Source organism: Silurus meridionalis, chromosome 19 (genome assembly GCF_014805685.1).
Source record: "Silurus meridionalis isolate SWU-2019-XX chromosome 19, ASM1480568v1, whole genome shotgun sequence".
Lineage (NCBI taxonomy): Eukaryota > Metazoa > Chordata > Actinopteri > Siluriformes > Siluridae > Silurus > Silurus meridionalis.
The window spans coordinates 17,260,868-17,277,281 of NC_060902.1; the positions used below are offsets into that span (position 1 = coordinate 17,260,868).

Here is a 16,414-nt window from a genome sequence, read left to right on the forward strand (position 1 = left end):
AAACAATGTTCAAGAAGTAAAAACAAATACACTTAAACACCCACAGCTACAGTAAACTACACCAGGTCTACAATCTGTCAGCTCAGGTTTAATGCTAATGCTAAGTACAAGAACTAAAAAGACCTACAAAACCCACAGACCAAAGCCATCCTGATTTTAGTGTCTCTTTAATGCTGAGGAGAAGAAGAAGAGGAAGAAGAAGAAGAAGAAGAAGAAGAAAACAAAGAAGAAGAAGGAGAAGGAGAAGAAGAGGAAGGGGGAGAAGAAAAAGAAGAAAAGAAGGAGAAGAAGAAGAAGTAAAGAAGGAGAAGGAGAAAACGAAGACTTTTTGACGTTTTACAATCCTTTATTTGACACTAGTCATGTTATATGCCAAATGGTAGCAGGTTGAATCAATAATTTCTTATGAATTAAAACACTGTCTCAAACATCTTCCGATCCCTGATAAAAAATCTAATCAATCAGTATTGTTTATTTTGTTAGTCTGGAGAAGATTCTGTCAGCGTCTGCATTTTGTGTCACTTTGTTCTTTCTGCTCAGGTTTATCATTATTTTAGCTTGACTAAAATCAGCTGACACATGAACCTGTTTCTCCCGACATGCGTAAAACCAAGAATAAAACACTGAACCTGAAACGCTGAAATTCACATTAAAAGACTTTTTTAAAAGCTCTTTCAAAAAACGTTTAAAAAAAAAGACGAAGAGCAACAAGAACAGCAACGACGACGACGACGACATCCGCAGCAGCAGAACTTAAAGTAAAATGAAACAAAGACAAGAAACCAGAAAGAAAACTATGAATAAGTGACTAAAGGAGAATACAGTTGAACAAGAAAATCAAGAAAAGTGTGTAGATTCCAAGAAGTTCTCCCTGTAGATCCCTGATTCTAAACCACAGCCCAGACTCGTGCTAATAAACATTTACTACTAAAGAGGACAAGAAGGATGAGGATGAAGAATATCATCCACAACTTTAAATAGGAAGAATGAGTAGGAAGAATTAAAGAAAAGTAGGAGGAAGTAGCTGGAGGAGGAGGAGAAAAAGAAGGGGATGAGATGAGATGAGAGGATGAGAATGAAAACTGAAGAATGAATGAATAAAAAAATGCAATGGAAGAAAAACTAATTATAAATAACTAAAAGAAAGAGGCTGGAAAACTGAGAAGAAAACAGAGGAAGTGATTAGGAAAAGTAAAACGTAGAAGAAGCAGAAGAAGAAGAAAATAAATAACTTTAAAGAAGAAGAGGAAAAAGGACTAAGATATAAAAATAGAACTGATATAAATATCTTATACCAAATAAACCACATTAAAACTGTTATCGTGGTTAATACACTATTAATGCTGACTAACAGGAAGAAGAAGAAGCAGAAGAAGGAGAAGAAGAAGAAGCAGAAGAAGGAGAAGGACGCTGAAGATGATCCTTCTCTACAAGTTTGGATGGAACTTTGGCAGGTGTCAGGAGGATTTACAGCTGCTGTGTGATTCTTACAGAGAGAGAAACCTTCAGACGAACATGAACCCATAAACACACTTTCACTCAGACCGTGTGTGTGTGTGTGTGTGTGTGTGTGTGTGTGTGTGTGTGTGTGTGTGTGTGTGCTCTTATCTTTGTATTTATACACTGAGATTTATTATTGGCCTGTGAAAGATCATGGTTTGCTCTGTGGAGGAAGTGAGCCGTGACCCGGCGTCTGAGCGCAGCCTCGATCACGACCATGAGAAACTCCACCAGGCCGTAGGAGCAGAGCAGCAAGGACTTATGGGATTGTATGTGTGGGCGAGTCTCCAAGACCATAAACCCCTATATCGCCATAACCACACGACGCTTTACACACTAACACTTGATGCACTGAATCTTTCTGCACTAAAACTTTACACACAAAAACTTTACACACAACATTTATACACTTAAACTTTACACTCAACACTTTACACATTAAAACTTTACACACAAAAACTTTACACACAACATTTATACACTTAAACTTTACACTCAACACTTTACAAATCAAAACTTTACACACAAAAACGTCTCAAACTGAAACTTTACACAAAACTTTACATCCAACGTTTTACATAATAACACTTAACAAAAACACTTCACAAACTAAAATATTACACAAAACGCTTTACAGGCAAAAATCTTTTTACAATGAACGCTTTACACACTGCAATTTTTCAACTTTTCACACTTCATCTCTCTCTCTCTCTCTCTCTCTCTCTCTCTCTCTCTCTCTCTCTCTCTCATCCTCAGTTGCTTAGATATAACAGGAACAGTTGACCTTGAAGCAACATCCACACTCTATAGCATGACTTATTCTGTTTACCCAGCATCCCCTCTGTTTACCCAGAGATCCCGTGTAGAGAGAGACAGGCATTGACAATAGCCACGAGTAACTTAGCACAAGTGTGTGTGTGTGTGTGTGTGTGTGTGTGTGTGTGTGTGTGTGTGGCAGGAGCTCCAGACAAGAAAGAAATATTACCCGTGAGCTCAGAGCTAACATTATCTCTAGTATCTGAAGGACATTTAGCAAATGGTACCATATACAGAATCAGAGTAAACACACAGTGTGTAGCTATGAGGACACACACACACACACACACACACACACACACACACACACAGAATTAAACCGATGAGATTTGCTCATTAACTCAACATCTATGATTGAAAAAGTGTATATATATATATATATATATATATATATATATATATATATATATATATATATATATATATATATATTAGTTATGGGTAGTATACTATAAATTGTTATTAATTTAATATGACAGTATATCATTTAGCAAGACAGAGCTGTACTGTATAAACTATACAGTATATATATATATATATATATATATATATATATATATATATATATATATATATATATATATGTATGTATGTGGCAGTGAACACGTGGACGAGCGCCGGTTCGTAGATGGAGGGCGGAGGATGTGCTGCTACATTTGGCTGAAATTTAAAATACTTTTACAGTTTTGTCATAAATCTATCGTCATTGTAAGATCCAAAAAAGGCAAATCATCAAAACTCTGGAACCATATGTATATAACGAGGTTTTCAGGGATATAGTATGACATAACATAAAACCTATAAGAGAGTAAGCAGACAAAACTCTAAAACAAACATATTTATCTATCGTATTGCACCGGTTTAAAAGATGTTGAGTTACAGGGACAAAATCCAGGTTTGATCCTGTTTCTACCTGCCAGAGTCTGGAGTCTGAAAGCTACGTGACTCACTAAGCACAGGATAAACACTGAAATGTGATGTGCTAATAACACCAAGGGCGCATCTGCACCACCATCAAATCTTATTATTATTAGATAAAATATCTACTTGAAAATAATTGGGGGAAAATAATGACAGAAACGTATGAATTGAGTCTTCTTTGGCAAGACCAGCTCCAAAAACCTGACTGAGTGTGACATCATTTCAAGCTGAAGCCTGTAGCTCTGGTGCAAATCTAACAAAGCTTGATTGATTGACTGTATTTTAAAACTCTACAATAATGTTTTGTGAAAAAAATGTGCAGTGTGATTCTCTTCACAGAGAATCACACTGCACTGTAGCACATAGAGATATTAGCTTACAGACTTAACGCCAGGTTTCTTCTTAATCTGTTTTCTCCCCATAAATATAAAGAAAAAAATATTTTTGCTCTTTCGATCATTTAAGTGTTGATTAATGGAGCATTAAAGTGTGTGCATGCGTGTGTGTGTGTGTGTGTGTGTGTGTGTGTGTGTGTGTGTGTGTGTGTTCAAACTAACGGCTGTGAGTGCTGATGTGGAAATATTCTGTGCCATGTCTCTCACACCTCACTCAATGGCTCAAACACACACACACACACACACACACACACACACACGCTAACGTGCATTAACACTGTCCTAACAATTACCTGCTGTTAGCTAACATTAAGGTAACCACAATAATAGCACTATAAACCTGTATGTCTGACACACACACACACACACACACACACACACACACACACACACACACACACACACAAACAAAAGGAGTGAAACCCTGGCACTGGAAGTGGCGACAAGCTTGAGCATGCTCCTCTCATCCTCTCGCCTTCCACATTAACCACCACCTTCTTACAGGAAGCGTCCTGAGAATGTCGAAACCTCTCAATCAAACACGTGACAGTTTCACGTTTGCCTCATCTTGGTGATACCGGAGCTTTAGCCCAGACCTTCCAATCAGTAGCCCAGAGCCTTAACCACTGAACTACTTCTTTCCACAAGCTAAGGAAAATAGAAGTTCTAGAGTCCTGCTAAAACTCCAAAAACATCTAGACGCTAGAAAAGCGCTAGCTAGCAATCATATAACATAATACAGAAACCTATTTAAATATTTACCTGCTAATCAAGTCACAAATAGCACAGTTTATACATGCATATGACCACGCTAATTAATGCGGTGCAGAAATATTACATGAGCAGCCAGATGTTTGTAGTGCAGAAGGAGGTCTGATTCAACTCACAACTCAAGTCTACAGCTGAAGTGTGTGTTTTCGCTCTGTCACACAAGAGTTTCACATTCTCTCACTCACTGTCTTCAAGGGAATGTTTGCACAGACTTTGTAGCAGGAAAGTGCCAAAAGGTGTAAAACACACACACACACACACACACACACACACACACACACACACACACACACACACACACACAGTAGGCAGTGAACACGAGAAGTATTTAGAGATACAGTGGACTAAGGTTTCATCCTGGATCGAAGTCATCAGTGTTTTTTGTAGGTTGTGTACACTACAAAATAAATCTGCAATAAAAAGTATTGTGCTTTATGCCGACTGGCTTCTCTGTCATTATCTGCTATACATTTTTAATAATTTGAGTAAGTACGCTGTACGGCCAAAAGCTGTGGGACACCAAATGGGATACCAGTTTTCTAGCCACATGTGGTTCTTCTCTAAAATAGCACAGATTTCAGTACATGGGTGTACAGGACGTCTTTGGATGTTGTAGCATGAAATCTTTCCTTCACTTGATCTAAGAGATCCAAACCTGTTCCAGCATGACAATGCCCCTGTGCACAAATCCAGCTCCATGAAGATCTGCTTTTATATGAGTTGGAGTGCAAGATCTTCTGCTATAGAGCTCCAACCCTATTTTGTTTTTTACCCTGACTGCACCCTTGTAGCTGAATGAATCTCCACAAATCTCCACAGAATCTTGTGGAACATCTTCCCAGAAGAGTTGAGGCTTATATATAACAGCAAACAGGGAATAAATGTTCAATGGAATGTTCCAAAAACACATGCTAATTTTATATTTGTGTCCACAAACTTTTGTCCTATTATTATACCTTGGCCCTCAACTCATTAACTCACTACATCATCATTTATCTGTGGATAATTATGTCATGTAAAAAAATTTTTAAAGGATAAATAACATTGCTAGCAAGCTAACAAACATAACTTTTCACGTAGCAAAGCACACAGCAGCATATTTTATAAGAACAGTGTTCCACAAGAATTGTGTTCAGAAATCTGTGCAGTGAGTCAGACCTGTGTTTACATGCACATATTTGACTTATATGTGGTAAATTATGCTAGCTATAATAATAACAATGCTAGCTAGCTTCTAAACTTTAGCATAAATGTAAACGTATCTATCCAGCTTGCAGGATGTGTCGCTGTTTGTAAGGATTGAGGGAAAACAATTTGGTTTTTTTGATGGTTTTGTGGTACAATGCATCTGAAAATAACTTCACAATGATCTAATTGTTCCAGCCTCATTTTCCCATGTATGTGTGTTCACTCCTCCACCATGTTCCACTCATCTTGTCCTTTTTTTTTTTGGCGCTGTATTGAAACGGCTGTTTTCTCTCTGAGCATCTGGACAATCTAAACCCTGCCAGGTGATGTACACTGTATACTAACCCTCATGCCTCCCTCTAACTGCACTTCATCCCCTGCATTCCCATTTCCGCTCCACAAACTCAGACCATCTGCTTGACATAAAAAAATATCTTTGTGCCAAAGTTATGGGTTTTTAACTAGAAATGTAACTTTACACCGTTTAAACGCGGCCTGCTTTTATCGCTTTGTGGGTAATGAGCATAGAAGACAAACGACATGCTGATGGGACTGACTTTCTCTCTCTCTCTCTCTTTTCTATCCTGTTTCTCATGGGTTTTGGCAGCTGAACCATTTCAGACTAAACGAATTTGCCTTGGATCCCTTTCAGGTTAGTGTTGCGTGACTCAATTGTAATAAATGCCAAAACCTGTGACTTTTACCAGGTGACTTTTCGGTTTGGAAATGTGGCGTCGACAAAAATATTACAGTCTTCTGAATCCTATGCAAAGCCACTCGGGTCAGAAAGCTCTAGATTTTTATTATTCTGGATGGAAAAAAACAAGACCTGGGAATAAGCTTAGTGTCCAATAAGATGCATCATCATTATATATAATTATGAGTAGATGTTCTATACTTTAATTTTTAGAAAGTGACCAAAACTTTGATATGCAGATCGATTTCTTCTCACTAAACTGTGTCTCGAGTGCGTTCTCTCAGCACCGCTGCTGCTACGTGATTATGACGTATCACCACACTATGGAGACCGAGGCGTGTCCTGAGAGTCACATAGAATACAGATTAACATGGCAGAGGTAGAGCTGCGTCTTCCCGCAGACACAACAAGAAAGAACATCTGCTCTTATTTAATGTTTGTTTTTGTTTTGTTAGTTTTTTTGAAGCAGGTAGCTGCTTAATATGCATCTTTAATGTATTGTATCGTTGTCTACGCATCGAGATGTGAATCGCATTCACAGTTATGAAGATGCACATTCCAATTGGATCCTGATCCTAGAGCAGATATACATAAGAAATACATAGAAAACCCACTAACAATAGCCAAACAATCTTCAGGTAATCTTTAGTCCATGAGCACATTCCCTTTACGTCTGTATCTGTCCTGAGATCTCGGGTGTACAGTTCAATGTCGGCTCAAACGAACGTGGACTTTCCCTCATGTACATGAAAGCGAAGACCGCACGCTCACACATCCACGCGTCTCCTTCGGTGTAAAGTGAGGAGCTTGAACGAGACCGTCAAAGCATTTGGCTGCAGTAAATCTTCACACTTTGCTGAAACCTGAACCTGAATCCTGCTACGCTGGGCCTCACACGCTTTTCTCCGCTCCGGGAATCGTGCTCCGTGTCACTTCATGAGTCTAACCAGAACCGTGGCTGAAACCAAGCCCTGTAAAAACAAACTCACATTAACGAATGAGCTTCAGACCACGAGCTTCTACAAAAGCAAGCACTTAATAAGGCAAGGAACTGATGGAACACATTGCTGAGATCTTTTCCACTGATATGACTCGCTGCAAACAAATAGCTTTCCAATCTTCTCCATGCAGGAATGTCTTCCATTCAGGCTTCCATTCAGCCGTGCTGAACTGTGAGAACTAACAGATGAGGCTCGAGATGAATATAAACAGAAAAATATTATTATAGAGATATTAAAACGACTCCATTTAGAGAGGAGTCTCTCTGAATATATTGTAGATTTCATCTGAAAAGCCCTGAAGCCGTTATGCGTCTCTCAAACCTCACTCAGAATTCACTTAGCTTCCAGTGCACCTCGGACATGCACCTCGGAGTCTTTTCTCTCTTTTTTTTTTATATACATCCTCTGACATTTTTCATGTTGGACTAAATTGAGGTGTGAGTGTTAAGATAACATTGAACTTTATTAATCCTGAAGGAAATTCTTTTGCCAGAGGCTGATTCAGATTACAATAAATAAATAAATAAATGAAATATAATTGAGAGCTGTGCATTAAAGGGGAGGTCGTTTGTGTGGCTTTGTTGTATAGTTTTGGATTTATACTTCAAATCAAATAAATAAAAATAAATGGTCATTTTATGTGAGGTCATGTTACTGTTTTTGGTAAAACAAGCACATAGTTCAAATTTACATAAAACATTTTTATTAATAATATTATTATTATAGTTTAAACATTATTATGAATGTAACCATTAGCAACATGGCAACAATAATACAACTGTTTGGCATAAAAGCGACGTGTCTGTCAAGATCAGAGTCCGTTCAGTCAAAAGAAGCCGCTCGCTCACTCATATGTACCCGATGACGTCGTTACAGATGATTGGCTGGCGGCTGCCCGTCTTCATGAGCGCAGTGAAACGGAAAAAGTCTGTATCGAGTTCCTGGAGGTCCAGGTGAGATTTGTGGAAAAACGGAACGTTCCGGGGAACGTCAACGGGACACGAGAGACGTTTGGGTGCCATGGCGGCTCTGTTCGACCGCGTCAAGTCCGACACGAGTCTTTTCTGTCCGTCTATGTTCTGTGAAATCTGTGCTATCCTCCGCCTTACGTTGCCCAGAAAGTCCTTTGCTAGCCGTTTGCTTGTGCTAGGCTTCGGTTCTGTGGGTTCCGAAGGGCACTCTGGCAAATCCATCCAGTTCTGAATGAGGTCGGCAAAGCTGTTATCGCCGAGAACAAGCGGATGGCGGTTGCGCCCTTGAGTCAGCAGCGCCGCCGTCCAGTCCTCCGGTTCGCTCGGCACCTCGAACGAAGTCCACTTTTCCAGGCAGGCGTCCGACGTGGATTTGGGACGCGCTCTGGGACGGGGACTCGGCTCTAGATCGAGATCACTCGACGCCGCACGTACCTTCCTGAATCGTCGCAGCACCACGGGGCCCTCGTCAGGCCACGACGCCTCCGAGTAGCCCGAGTCAAATTCGAGGCTGCTGGCCGCACTGCTGTCCTCGTCCTCCACGGGGCAGGACAGCCTGCAGGCCGAGTCGGAGATGCTGGAGTCGCTGGCGTCGCTGATTCGGAGACGTGCGCGCCGCTCACGCCGACCAATCAGGATCTTGCAGGGGCCGGAGGAGGTGGAGGAGGACGGCATCGCGCAGGTCCGGTGTAGCTGTTTCAGGTCCTGCAGGGAGCGCATCATACAGCGCATGTGCTCACGGAGACACCCGCCCGAGTCCTGAACACACAACTGAGAGACAGAGAGAAAACACAAGGAATTAAAACCCTAATGTCCAAATCAATAACATGATTAACATCTAAAGAAACACATTTTAGCACCTAAATAAAGATCTAAATAATGACAAGCTCTCGTGATGGCAGCGATTTTTTTTTTTCAACAAGTTATGAAATGAAACAAATAGAAGAAGCTTCTGTGAAAATGTATTCCCAAAACTGACATTGTAATGAAAAATCCTGCAGATCCTTGGGATGTTCGCAGCTACAGACAGGATCCGGAAAATTATTGCTGACTTTTCCTACTTTTGTCATTCAAAAAAACCTTCATCAAGCACTAAGTGATCTACAAATGTGAGCGTTGGAGACTAAAGCTGAAAAGAGGTGAGGACTGTGAGGAGTGTGTGTTTCCTCCTCTCCCAGGTAGGTTAGGTTTTTTACACTTGGATGTGAGGACAGGCTCAGACATGAAGGGCTCAGACTGTGAAAGCTGCACCCTGAGCCATTCAAACCCAGAACAACACAAAAACAGTCGGGAACTAGTCATCGTCTTTTAATCCGGACAGTTACACCCTGCTGCACACACACACAGAGAGAGGAAAACGTGTGGAAATCCGTTCGAGGAACCTCAGTGTGCCACACCTGACCAATTACGAGGCCAGCTTCTCACCTTCTCACGCCCCTGTCCATGCTCAGAAAATCTACACTGCATCTACATTACAGAACTGCCCAGATATTAACAACATAATCGCAATAATTACGTTTGTACGTCTGAGCAGAGGATTTGTTATCGGCTGAAAATTGCACGGGAATGTGACGGTTTAGAACAGATTGCCCTCCGGTGCCAGATATGACTCACATCAACCTTGAACGGTGGCCAAATCCTGACTCTGAGATAACCTACAGCCGGGCAACACCAAGCCAGACAACTAGATTCTTGTTCTGATTGGTCGATATCGCCCACTACCCTGTCAAAAAAAAAATGAATCTGTCTAACCCAAGTATGTGGAAAAAAAATCCAACATGCATCAGAAAGTTAATGTTTGTTGGTCTGAAGCACAGGAGAGGTGAAGCTGGACTCAGAGAAGCTGCTTCTGTCTCCTCCTTAAGTTACAGCAACCATCCAATAATTCATTTTATAAAAGGTTTATAGTTTACGACCGCACTGCATCAGCGTTTCAATCAACTCACGCACAGATCACATCCAGTCAGAAGAAGCAGAAGACGTCCTGAAGTGTCTTCAACATGCAGCGGTCTGTAAATCTGGACTGTGAGCTCTGCCCAAATATGCTGCCTACTTCATCTGCCTTCATCCGACACAAAACAGAGGGCGGGTCAAAGAAACCGTCATCGAAATATCGTCTGTGATTTGTATCGCAATTTATCGCATTTATAAAGGCAGAGATCCTGTCAGGAGTTCAAGAATAAAAATCGATCAGACGAGGTAGTGTGGCGCCCACCATTGGTTCCCCAAGAAGTAAAAAAAGTCTTGTTCCCTGAAGCACATCTGCACATCAGATTGGCATTTCTGAAGAGAAGTGGATGCAGGCTTGTGCCAGATGTTTACAAAAGAACGTTTTGCAAAATCAACAGCAGCACGAAACCAAACATCCGGACCAATGTGAGGAAGAAGGAGCATCTGGAATGTTCGGCAGACAAAATTATTCCAAAAAATAGTTCATATAAATCAATTCAGGAGACGTCTACAGATTCTTAGTGAATATCTTCTGCTCCATCCCTGAATCCTGAGTCTAACAGAGCACACACGTCTACTGAACAAGGCCTGATAAACCTGGATCTCCACGTGAACTCCACTGTGTTTCATACGTTTAGGAATAAAAAAACTATGCAGAGATGAGTCCAGAGCAAGAAGAATCATGTCAATCGCCATGCACCAAACTATTACATTCTGCAGCTGGAACTCATCATATACGCATCAAAAGTCAATGTATAAACTGTGCATGTTCAGACACGAGTATAATTATAGTTCTGGTTATAACGCGTGTATGAAGGAATGCTGTGCATGCAGGAGGAAGCTCAGAATCTGAAGATATCCAGGGTGCCAATTTTTGGGCTTCAAATAAAAACTTTTGCACAAAAATAAAGTGTGAATCCAAATCAGTGCATGCAATCAAAAGAAGAACATGACATGGTTTTACACATCTGCATGAAGATCAGCTGAGTTTCAAAGCCCCTTGTTTACCAGAGTGACCTTAAGATAACAAATCAACCATTAAACTGCATAGAAAGTGATGGAGTAATAAATGTACTTACCATATCAGTGTTCTGCTGAAGATTCAGTAATCGGTCTCTCCTAAGAAATGTTTTCAACAAAAAGTCCTAAATGAAGCTGATTGCATGAAATGTGAAGCAGCTGTGCAGCGCCGCAAGTCGGAATCTCGCGTGGAGAAATAAAACCGCATGCATTAAAAAGATCTCGTGAATTAAACAGAAATAAAACTCAAACTGTATCAAATCCAGATGTTGCTCGGATCTCTGCTCTTTGGGGAATGGGCTCGCGGCAGCTGCGAACGTCAAGTTTGAGCGCGTGCCCTGTGCTGGGGTCAGCCAATCACAGGCAAGGCTTAAGAAACGGACCAATCGGAGCGCGCGTGTGTGACATCTGAGACGCCGGGGGTTCTCTTTAACTCAGGCTCTGGTTAAGCCCCGCCCACTTTTAATTTTACACCAGAAAAAATTTCAGAAAAGTTCAGAAGCAGGCCTACATGTTCCTCAAAAAACACTCATGGAAAAGACCCTAAAGCTGCACTTCAGCCTGATAAACATGAGGCAACATGGGGAAAAAAAATGAAGACAGCAGTTAGTCATCCTGAGTCAACACCGGGGAGAGAAATCGCTCGTCTAGACGTTCATTTTTGTTACAAAATCTAAATGATTTGATGAAAAAGGTGTAAGGGAACGCAATGGACTGAAAACCTGAAGATAGAATCAGCACTCAGACCTGTACATCAGAACTCGGACCTGTACATCAGCACTCGGATCTGTACATCAGCACTCTGACCTGTACATCAGCACTCTGACCTGTACATCAGAACTCGGACCTGTACATCAGACCCATGAATCATTTACTGATTAGAAAATATTCACTTTATTATCGTTAGACAATTTTCACATTAAACTTCCGATTAGTCAACTGAGAAATGATACGGTTTCTTCTTCTGAATCAATCAGATGAATGTAATAAAAGCCGAAGCCTCAAAGCCCTGAATAATACTGTAGTAAAGTTTGAGTTTTATTAGGATAATTGTTAAACTGTTGAACAGGATTAAAGTTTGCTGATGAGACGTGGTGATGAAGTCAAAAAATGAACAGATTAAAGTCTAATGCAGTCATATAAACTCTGTTCATCTTTTCAATCAGAGAAGGAATAAAAAAAATTATAGCAAAGTGCACATGTTGTAATTACAAGCCGGTAACGTTTTTATAGCTCATTTACACGACCGCCAGACATAATAACAGTCCTTACACTAATCACACGACATTTTTGTCAAACCAGCCTTGAAGTTTGGCCTGTAAACACTATCTGTGAGGTTAATTAACCTCCGAGTTGTACATTGTACGTTTGAACACACATTTTGATCAAATATTATTATTTATTAGATGTATTTATGTATTTAAGAGCTTAGGATAATACTGATGTGTCTAAATGAACAACAATCACATGGAAAAGGAATAACAGCTTTGGGTTTGGTTATAGAAGAAAAAATTAAAATTGTGAATTTCTGGCTTTTAGTTGTAAGTAACTATAAAATAGCTTGGACATGTGCGCCCTCCTGTGGTTATCGGTGTCACTGCAACGAAAGCAATGCTAATCCGGCTAAAGTTTTAAAAAGATGTGCGTTATTTAAAAACACCCCTGTATTCTTTCAGCTTTATTAGAAGAAGCCATGCACATCAGTAGCAGATCTCAGTAAGAACAACTGTCAGTTGGGCCTTGCTCAAGAACCCGAGTAGCAGCTTGGTGATACTGGAGCTTGAACCCCTGACCTTCAGGTGATTCCAGGTGTACACTGGAACATATATTGGTCAATTTTCTGATCCCATGACATTTACAGATACACTCGCTCATCTTTTAAAGTAGAATAGTAGCATGTAAACATTTAGTCTCAGCTCACTACATTTAAACTGCCCTGTCGTTGTTTCCCAATCCGTATCCCAGACCTGAATCAAACAGTAACCATCCTCAGCTACAGAGAGTTTATTGGTGATCCTGGTAGCAGAGACTCTGTACAGGGTCTGTTCCAGGATCAGTCAGTTTTGCTCTAATCAGAGTGAACTGCTTGATGAACTCCTCTCGGAACAGCTATAACTCCTCTCGGGAACAGCTATAACTCCTCTCGGAACAGCTATAACTCCTCTCGGAACAGCTATAACTCCTCTCGGAACAGCTATAACTCCTCTCGGAACAGCTATAACTCCTCGAACAGCTATAACTCCTCTCGAACAGCTATAACTCCTCTCGGAACAGCTATAATTCCTTTCCGAACAGCTATAACTCCTCTCGGAACAGCTATAACTCCTCTCGGAACAGCTATAACGCCTCTCGGGATCAGCTATAACGCCTCTCAGCTATAACGCCTCTCAGCTATAACGCCTCTCGGGAACAGCTATAACTCCTCTCGGAACAGCTATAACGCCTCTCGGGATCAGCTATAACGCCTCTCAGCTATAACGCCTCTCGGGAACAGTTATAACTCCTCTCGGGAACAGCTATAACTCCTCTCGGGAACAGCTATAACGCCTCTCGGAACAGCTATAACGCCTCTCGGAACAGCTATAACGCCTCTCGGGAACAGCTATAACTCCTCTCGGGAACAGCTATAACGCCTCTCGGAACAGCTATAACGCCTCTCGGGAACAGCTATAACGCCTCTCGGAACAGCTATAACTCCTCTCGGGAACAGCTATAACTCCCATGAGCATTTTGTTTGCATTACCACAGACATTCAACTCCTGTATGACTACAATCACACGGACCAGACTTCAGAGCAGGAATATAACTGATTCTCTTATTTCTGTCAGGATGAAGAAAATGGAGTCTTTGTTCTTCTCAGCTCTTCTTTTAACAACATTACAGCAGAGTTCTGTTTTTGTTTGAGTTACTCGATGATGGATATTTCCGTTCCGCTTTCATTTTATTACAGATTAATTGTAATACTCTAATAATCAGCAGTCATTACAGATTTATTATATACATTTTTTATTATAATTTGAATTATGTTTTAATTTGGTTTGATATTATGTGATAATGTTTTTATGTTGAACCTCTAAGAAATTATATCCACAGTATTTCACGTTTTCTGCTGGAAAAAACATTATTAAAAATGAAAAAGTTGTTTCAAATTAAACATACATTTATCATTGGTACAATAACTGTGTAAATAACTGTGCAGTCGGATATTGACCGAGTCAATGATAACCTCAGAAACGTGTACAGCGCGTGATTTATTACTATATACTGTAGATGACAAAAATTAATGCCCACTGCTGTAAATACAAACACTGAGACCACAGCCAGTATGATCAGCTGAAATCAGAGCTGAAGGTATGCTGTGTCCCTGTACAAACACCCCACAGCGACTTCTCTAAAAGAAAATGTAATTACAGACACCAACCAGCTCTGAATGCTGCTGTGATTGTGATTGTTTAATGTAATAAAGCTTGAATTGCCTGAGACTGGGAACATCATTGTAAAACCTTTTTCATTTACAGTAACTCAATTTGACTTTTGCGCCTCAGGCCCTCTTCATCGCCCCTGAAACTCTTAAGGAGCTGAAACCAAAAATCTCAACGCTGACCAACTACAAAAACCAGTGAGAACAAATTACAGGAGTGAGCTTTTGTGAGAACCTGGTGAGGTCCTCCTAAAAGGCTTTCCTCAACACTGACTATTGAACTGATTTAACCATAGAAACGCTACGTATATTAAATATCATCCCAATCTTTCAGTTCGTATCCTGCCTCGAGTCTACAGCAGGAAAATGTGGCTTTTTTACAGCTCCTCGGTTGGTGACGGTGCTGAGTAGTGTTTGGGCTCCTGAACCCTGGCTCGTAGCTGTTCTTACACTCACAGGAGCTTTACTGCTGCTCACCTGGGCCATTTACACATAGTACATCACACTCTCTCACACACTCTCTCACACACACACACACACATCCAGAAGAAAGAGATAAAGTGAGTGTATTTCATTTCACACATTGAGCTTGTCATCCAGAACTAAAGGGGAGTGGCTTAGAGCCTGGTCGGGTTCTTGATAAAATCCAAACCAGAACAGCATCACCTCAAAAGGAGCAAAGTTACACATCAGACATTAATACCATAAAGACCAGTTATGAATATTAAGAAACCGGCTGAATCTGAATCTTGCTGTTTCAAGTTGTCACTGGATGGTAGTGTGAGTCTCTTCAGAGTGGAATTACACCAAGATGTCACTGTAAGTCTGGTGGAAAAGTGGCATCATTAATACATCACGCAATACCACAAACATTAATTAAGCAAGCTTTTCTTCCCACACTTACACATTTTATGGAAAAGCTCAAGATCCAGGTAGGAGGAACTTTTACACCTCACTTGCTAGAGAAAATTCCAAAAAGAGATTGACGTGATTTTATTTTTGCATGCACCCTGCAAGAACTGGGACTTACAGTAGTTGGGGCAACATCCAAACTTCACTCTAGATCTAAGCTTTAAAATAGCACCGTCTTGAACATCCTATCGCCGTGTGTCCTCAGTGTGTGGGCGGAGTTACCTGTTTAACTTGGTGTCTGGTAAATGTCGTTGGCTGGACATGCCCACTGCAGACACGACAGTCTAACACCCCGCAGTACACACACACACACACACAAACACACATCAGGGATGTGCATCTCCATATCTGAGGCCGATGTGATTCGCATCTCGATGCGTAGCCGACGATATGATACATTAAAGATACATATAAAGCAGCTACTGATGCGATACGATTCAGCACTATTACGATGCAGTGAGATTCGATTTCTATTCGATTCAACACAATGCAAATCAACGGAAAAAATATGGTGATGTGCAATTCAACATGGTCTCCGTAGTGTTGGGATGCTTCATAATCACGTAGAAGCAGCGGTGCTGAGAGAACGCACGCAGGAAACAGTTCAGCGACGAGAAATCGATCTACGTATCAAATATTGGTCACGAATTATTGATCACTTTTTAAATAATAAAAATATAGCAAAGTCAACTTTTATGGCGATGCTCCAATGCAAATCACTGAATCTTACACACACACACACACACACACACACACACATCTTCCATCAGAAGCTCTATCTATACACTTGTGCATTAGGTGAAAGTGATCAGTTGTTACGCCACACCCATTTTAATCTTAAATCATTTTGT

General features: G+C 40.7%; 1 protein-coding gene across 4 annotated transcripts; it reads right to left on the reverse strand.

Annotated features, from left to right (window-relative positions):
* Positions 1-7,975: 7,975 nt before the first annotated feature.
* Positions 7,976-11,535, reverse strand: inka1a (inka box actin regulator 1a). Of its 4 annotated transcripts, none has more exons than XM_046874588.1 (2): positions 11,290-11,535; positions 7,976-9,031 (listed from the first exon to the last, which is right to left on the reverse strand). In XM_046874588.1, the coding sequence occupies exons 1-2, from the start codon at positions 11,290-11,292 to the stop codon at positions 8,138-8,140; spliced, it is 897 nt and encodes a 298-aa protein (XP_046730544.1). In that variant the 5' UTR covers positions 11,293-11,535; the 3' UTR covers positions 7,976-8,137. The 4 variants fall into 4 exon arrangements, with proteins under 4 accessions (XP_046730544.1, XP_046730546.1, XP_046730545.1 ...); XM_046874590.1 differs by lacking the exon at positions 11,290-11,535 and adding an exon at positions 10,211-10,814; XM_046874589.1 differs by lacking the exon at positions 11,290-11,535 and adding an exon at positions 10,207-10,814.
* Between the last annotated feature and the right edge of the window lie 4,879 nt (positions 11,536-16,414).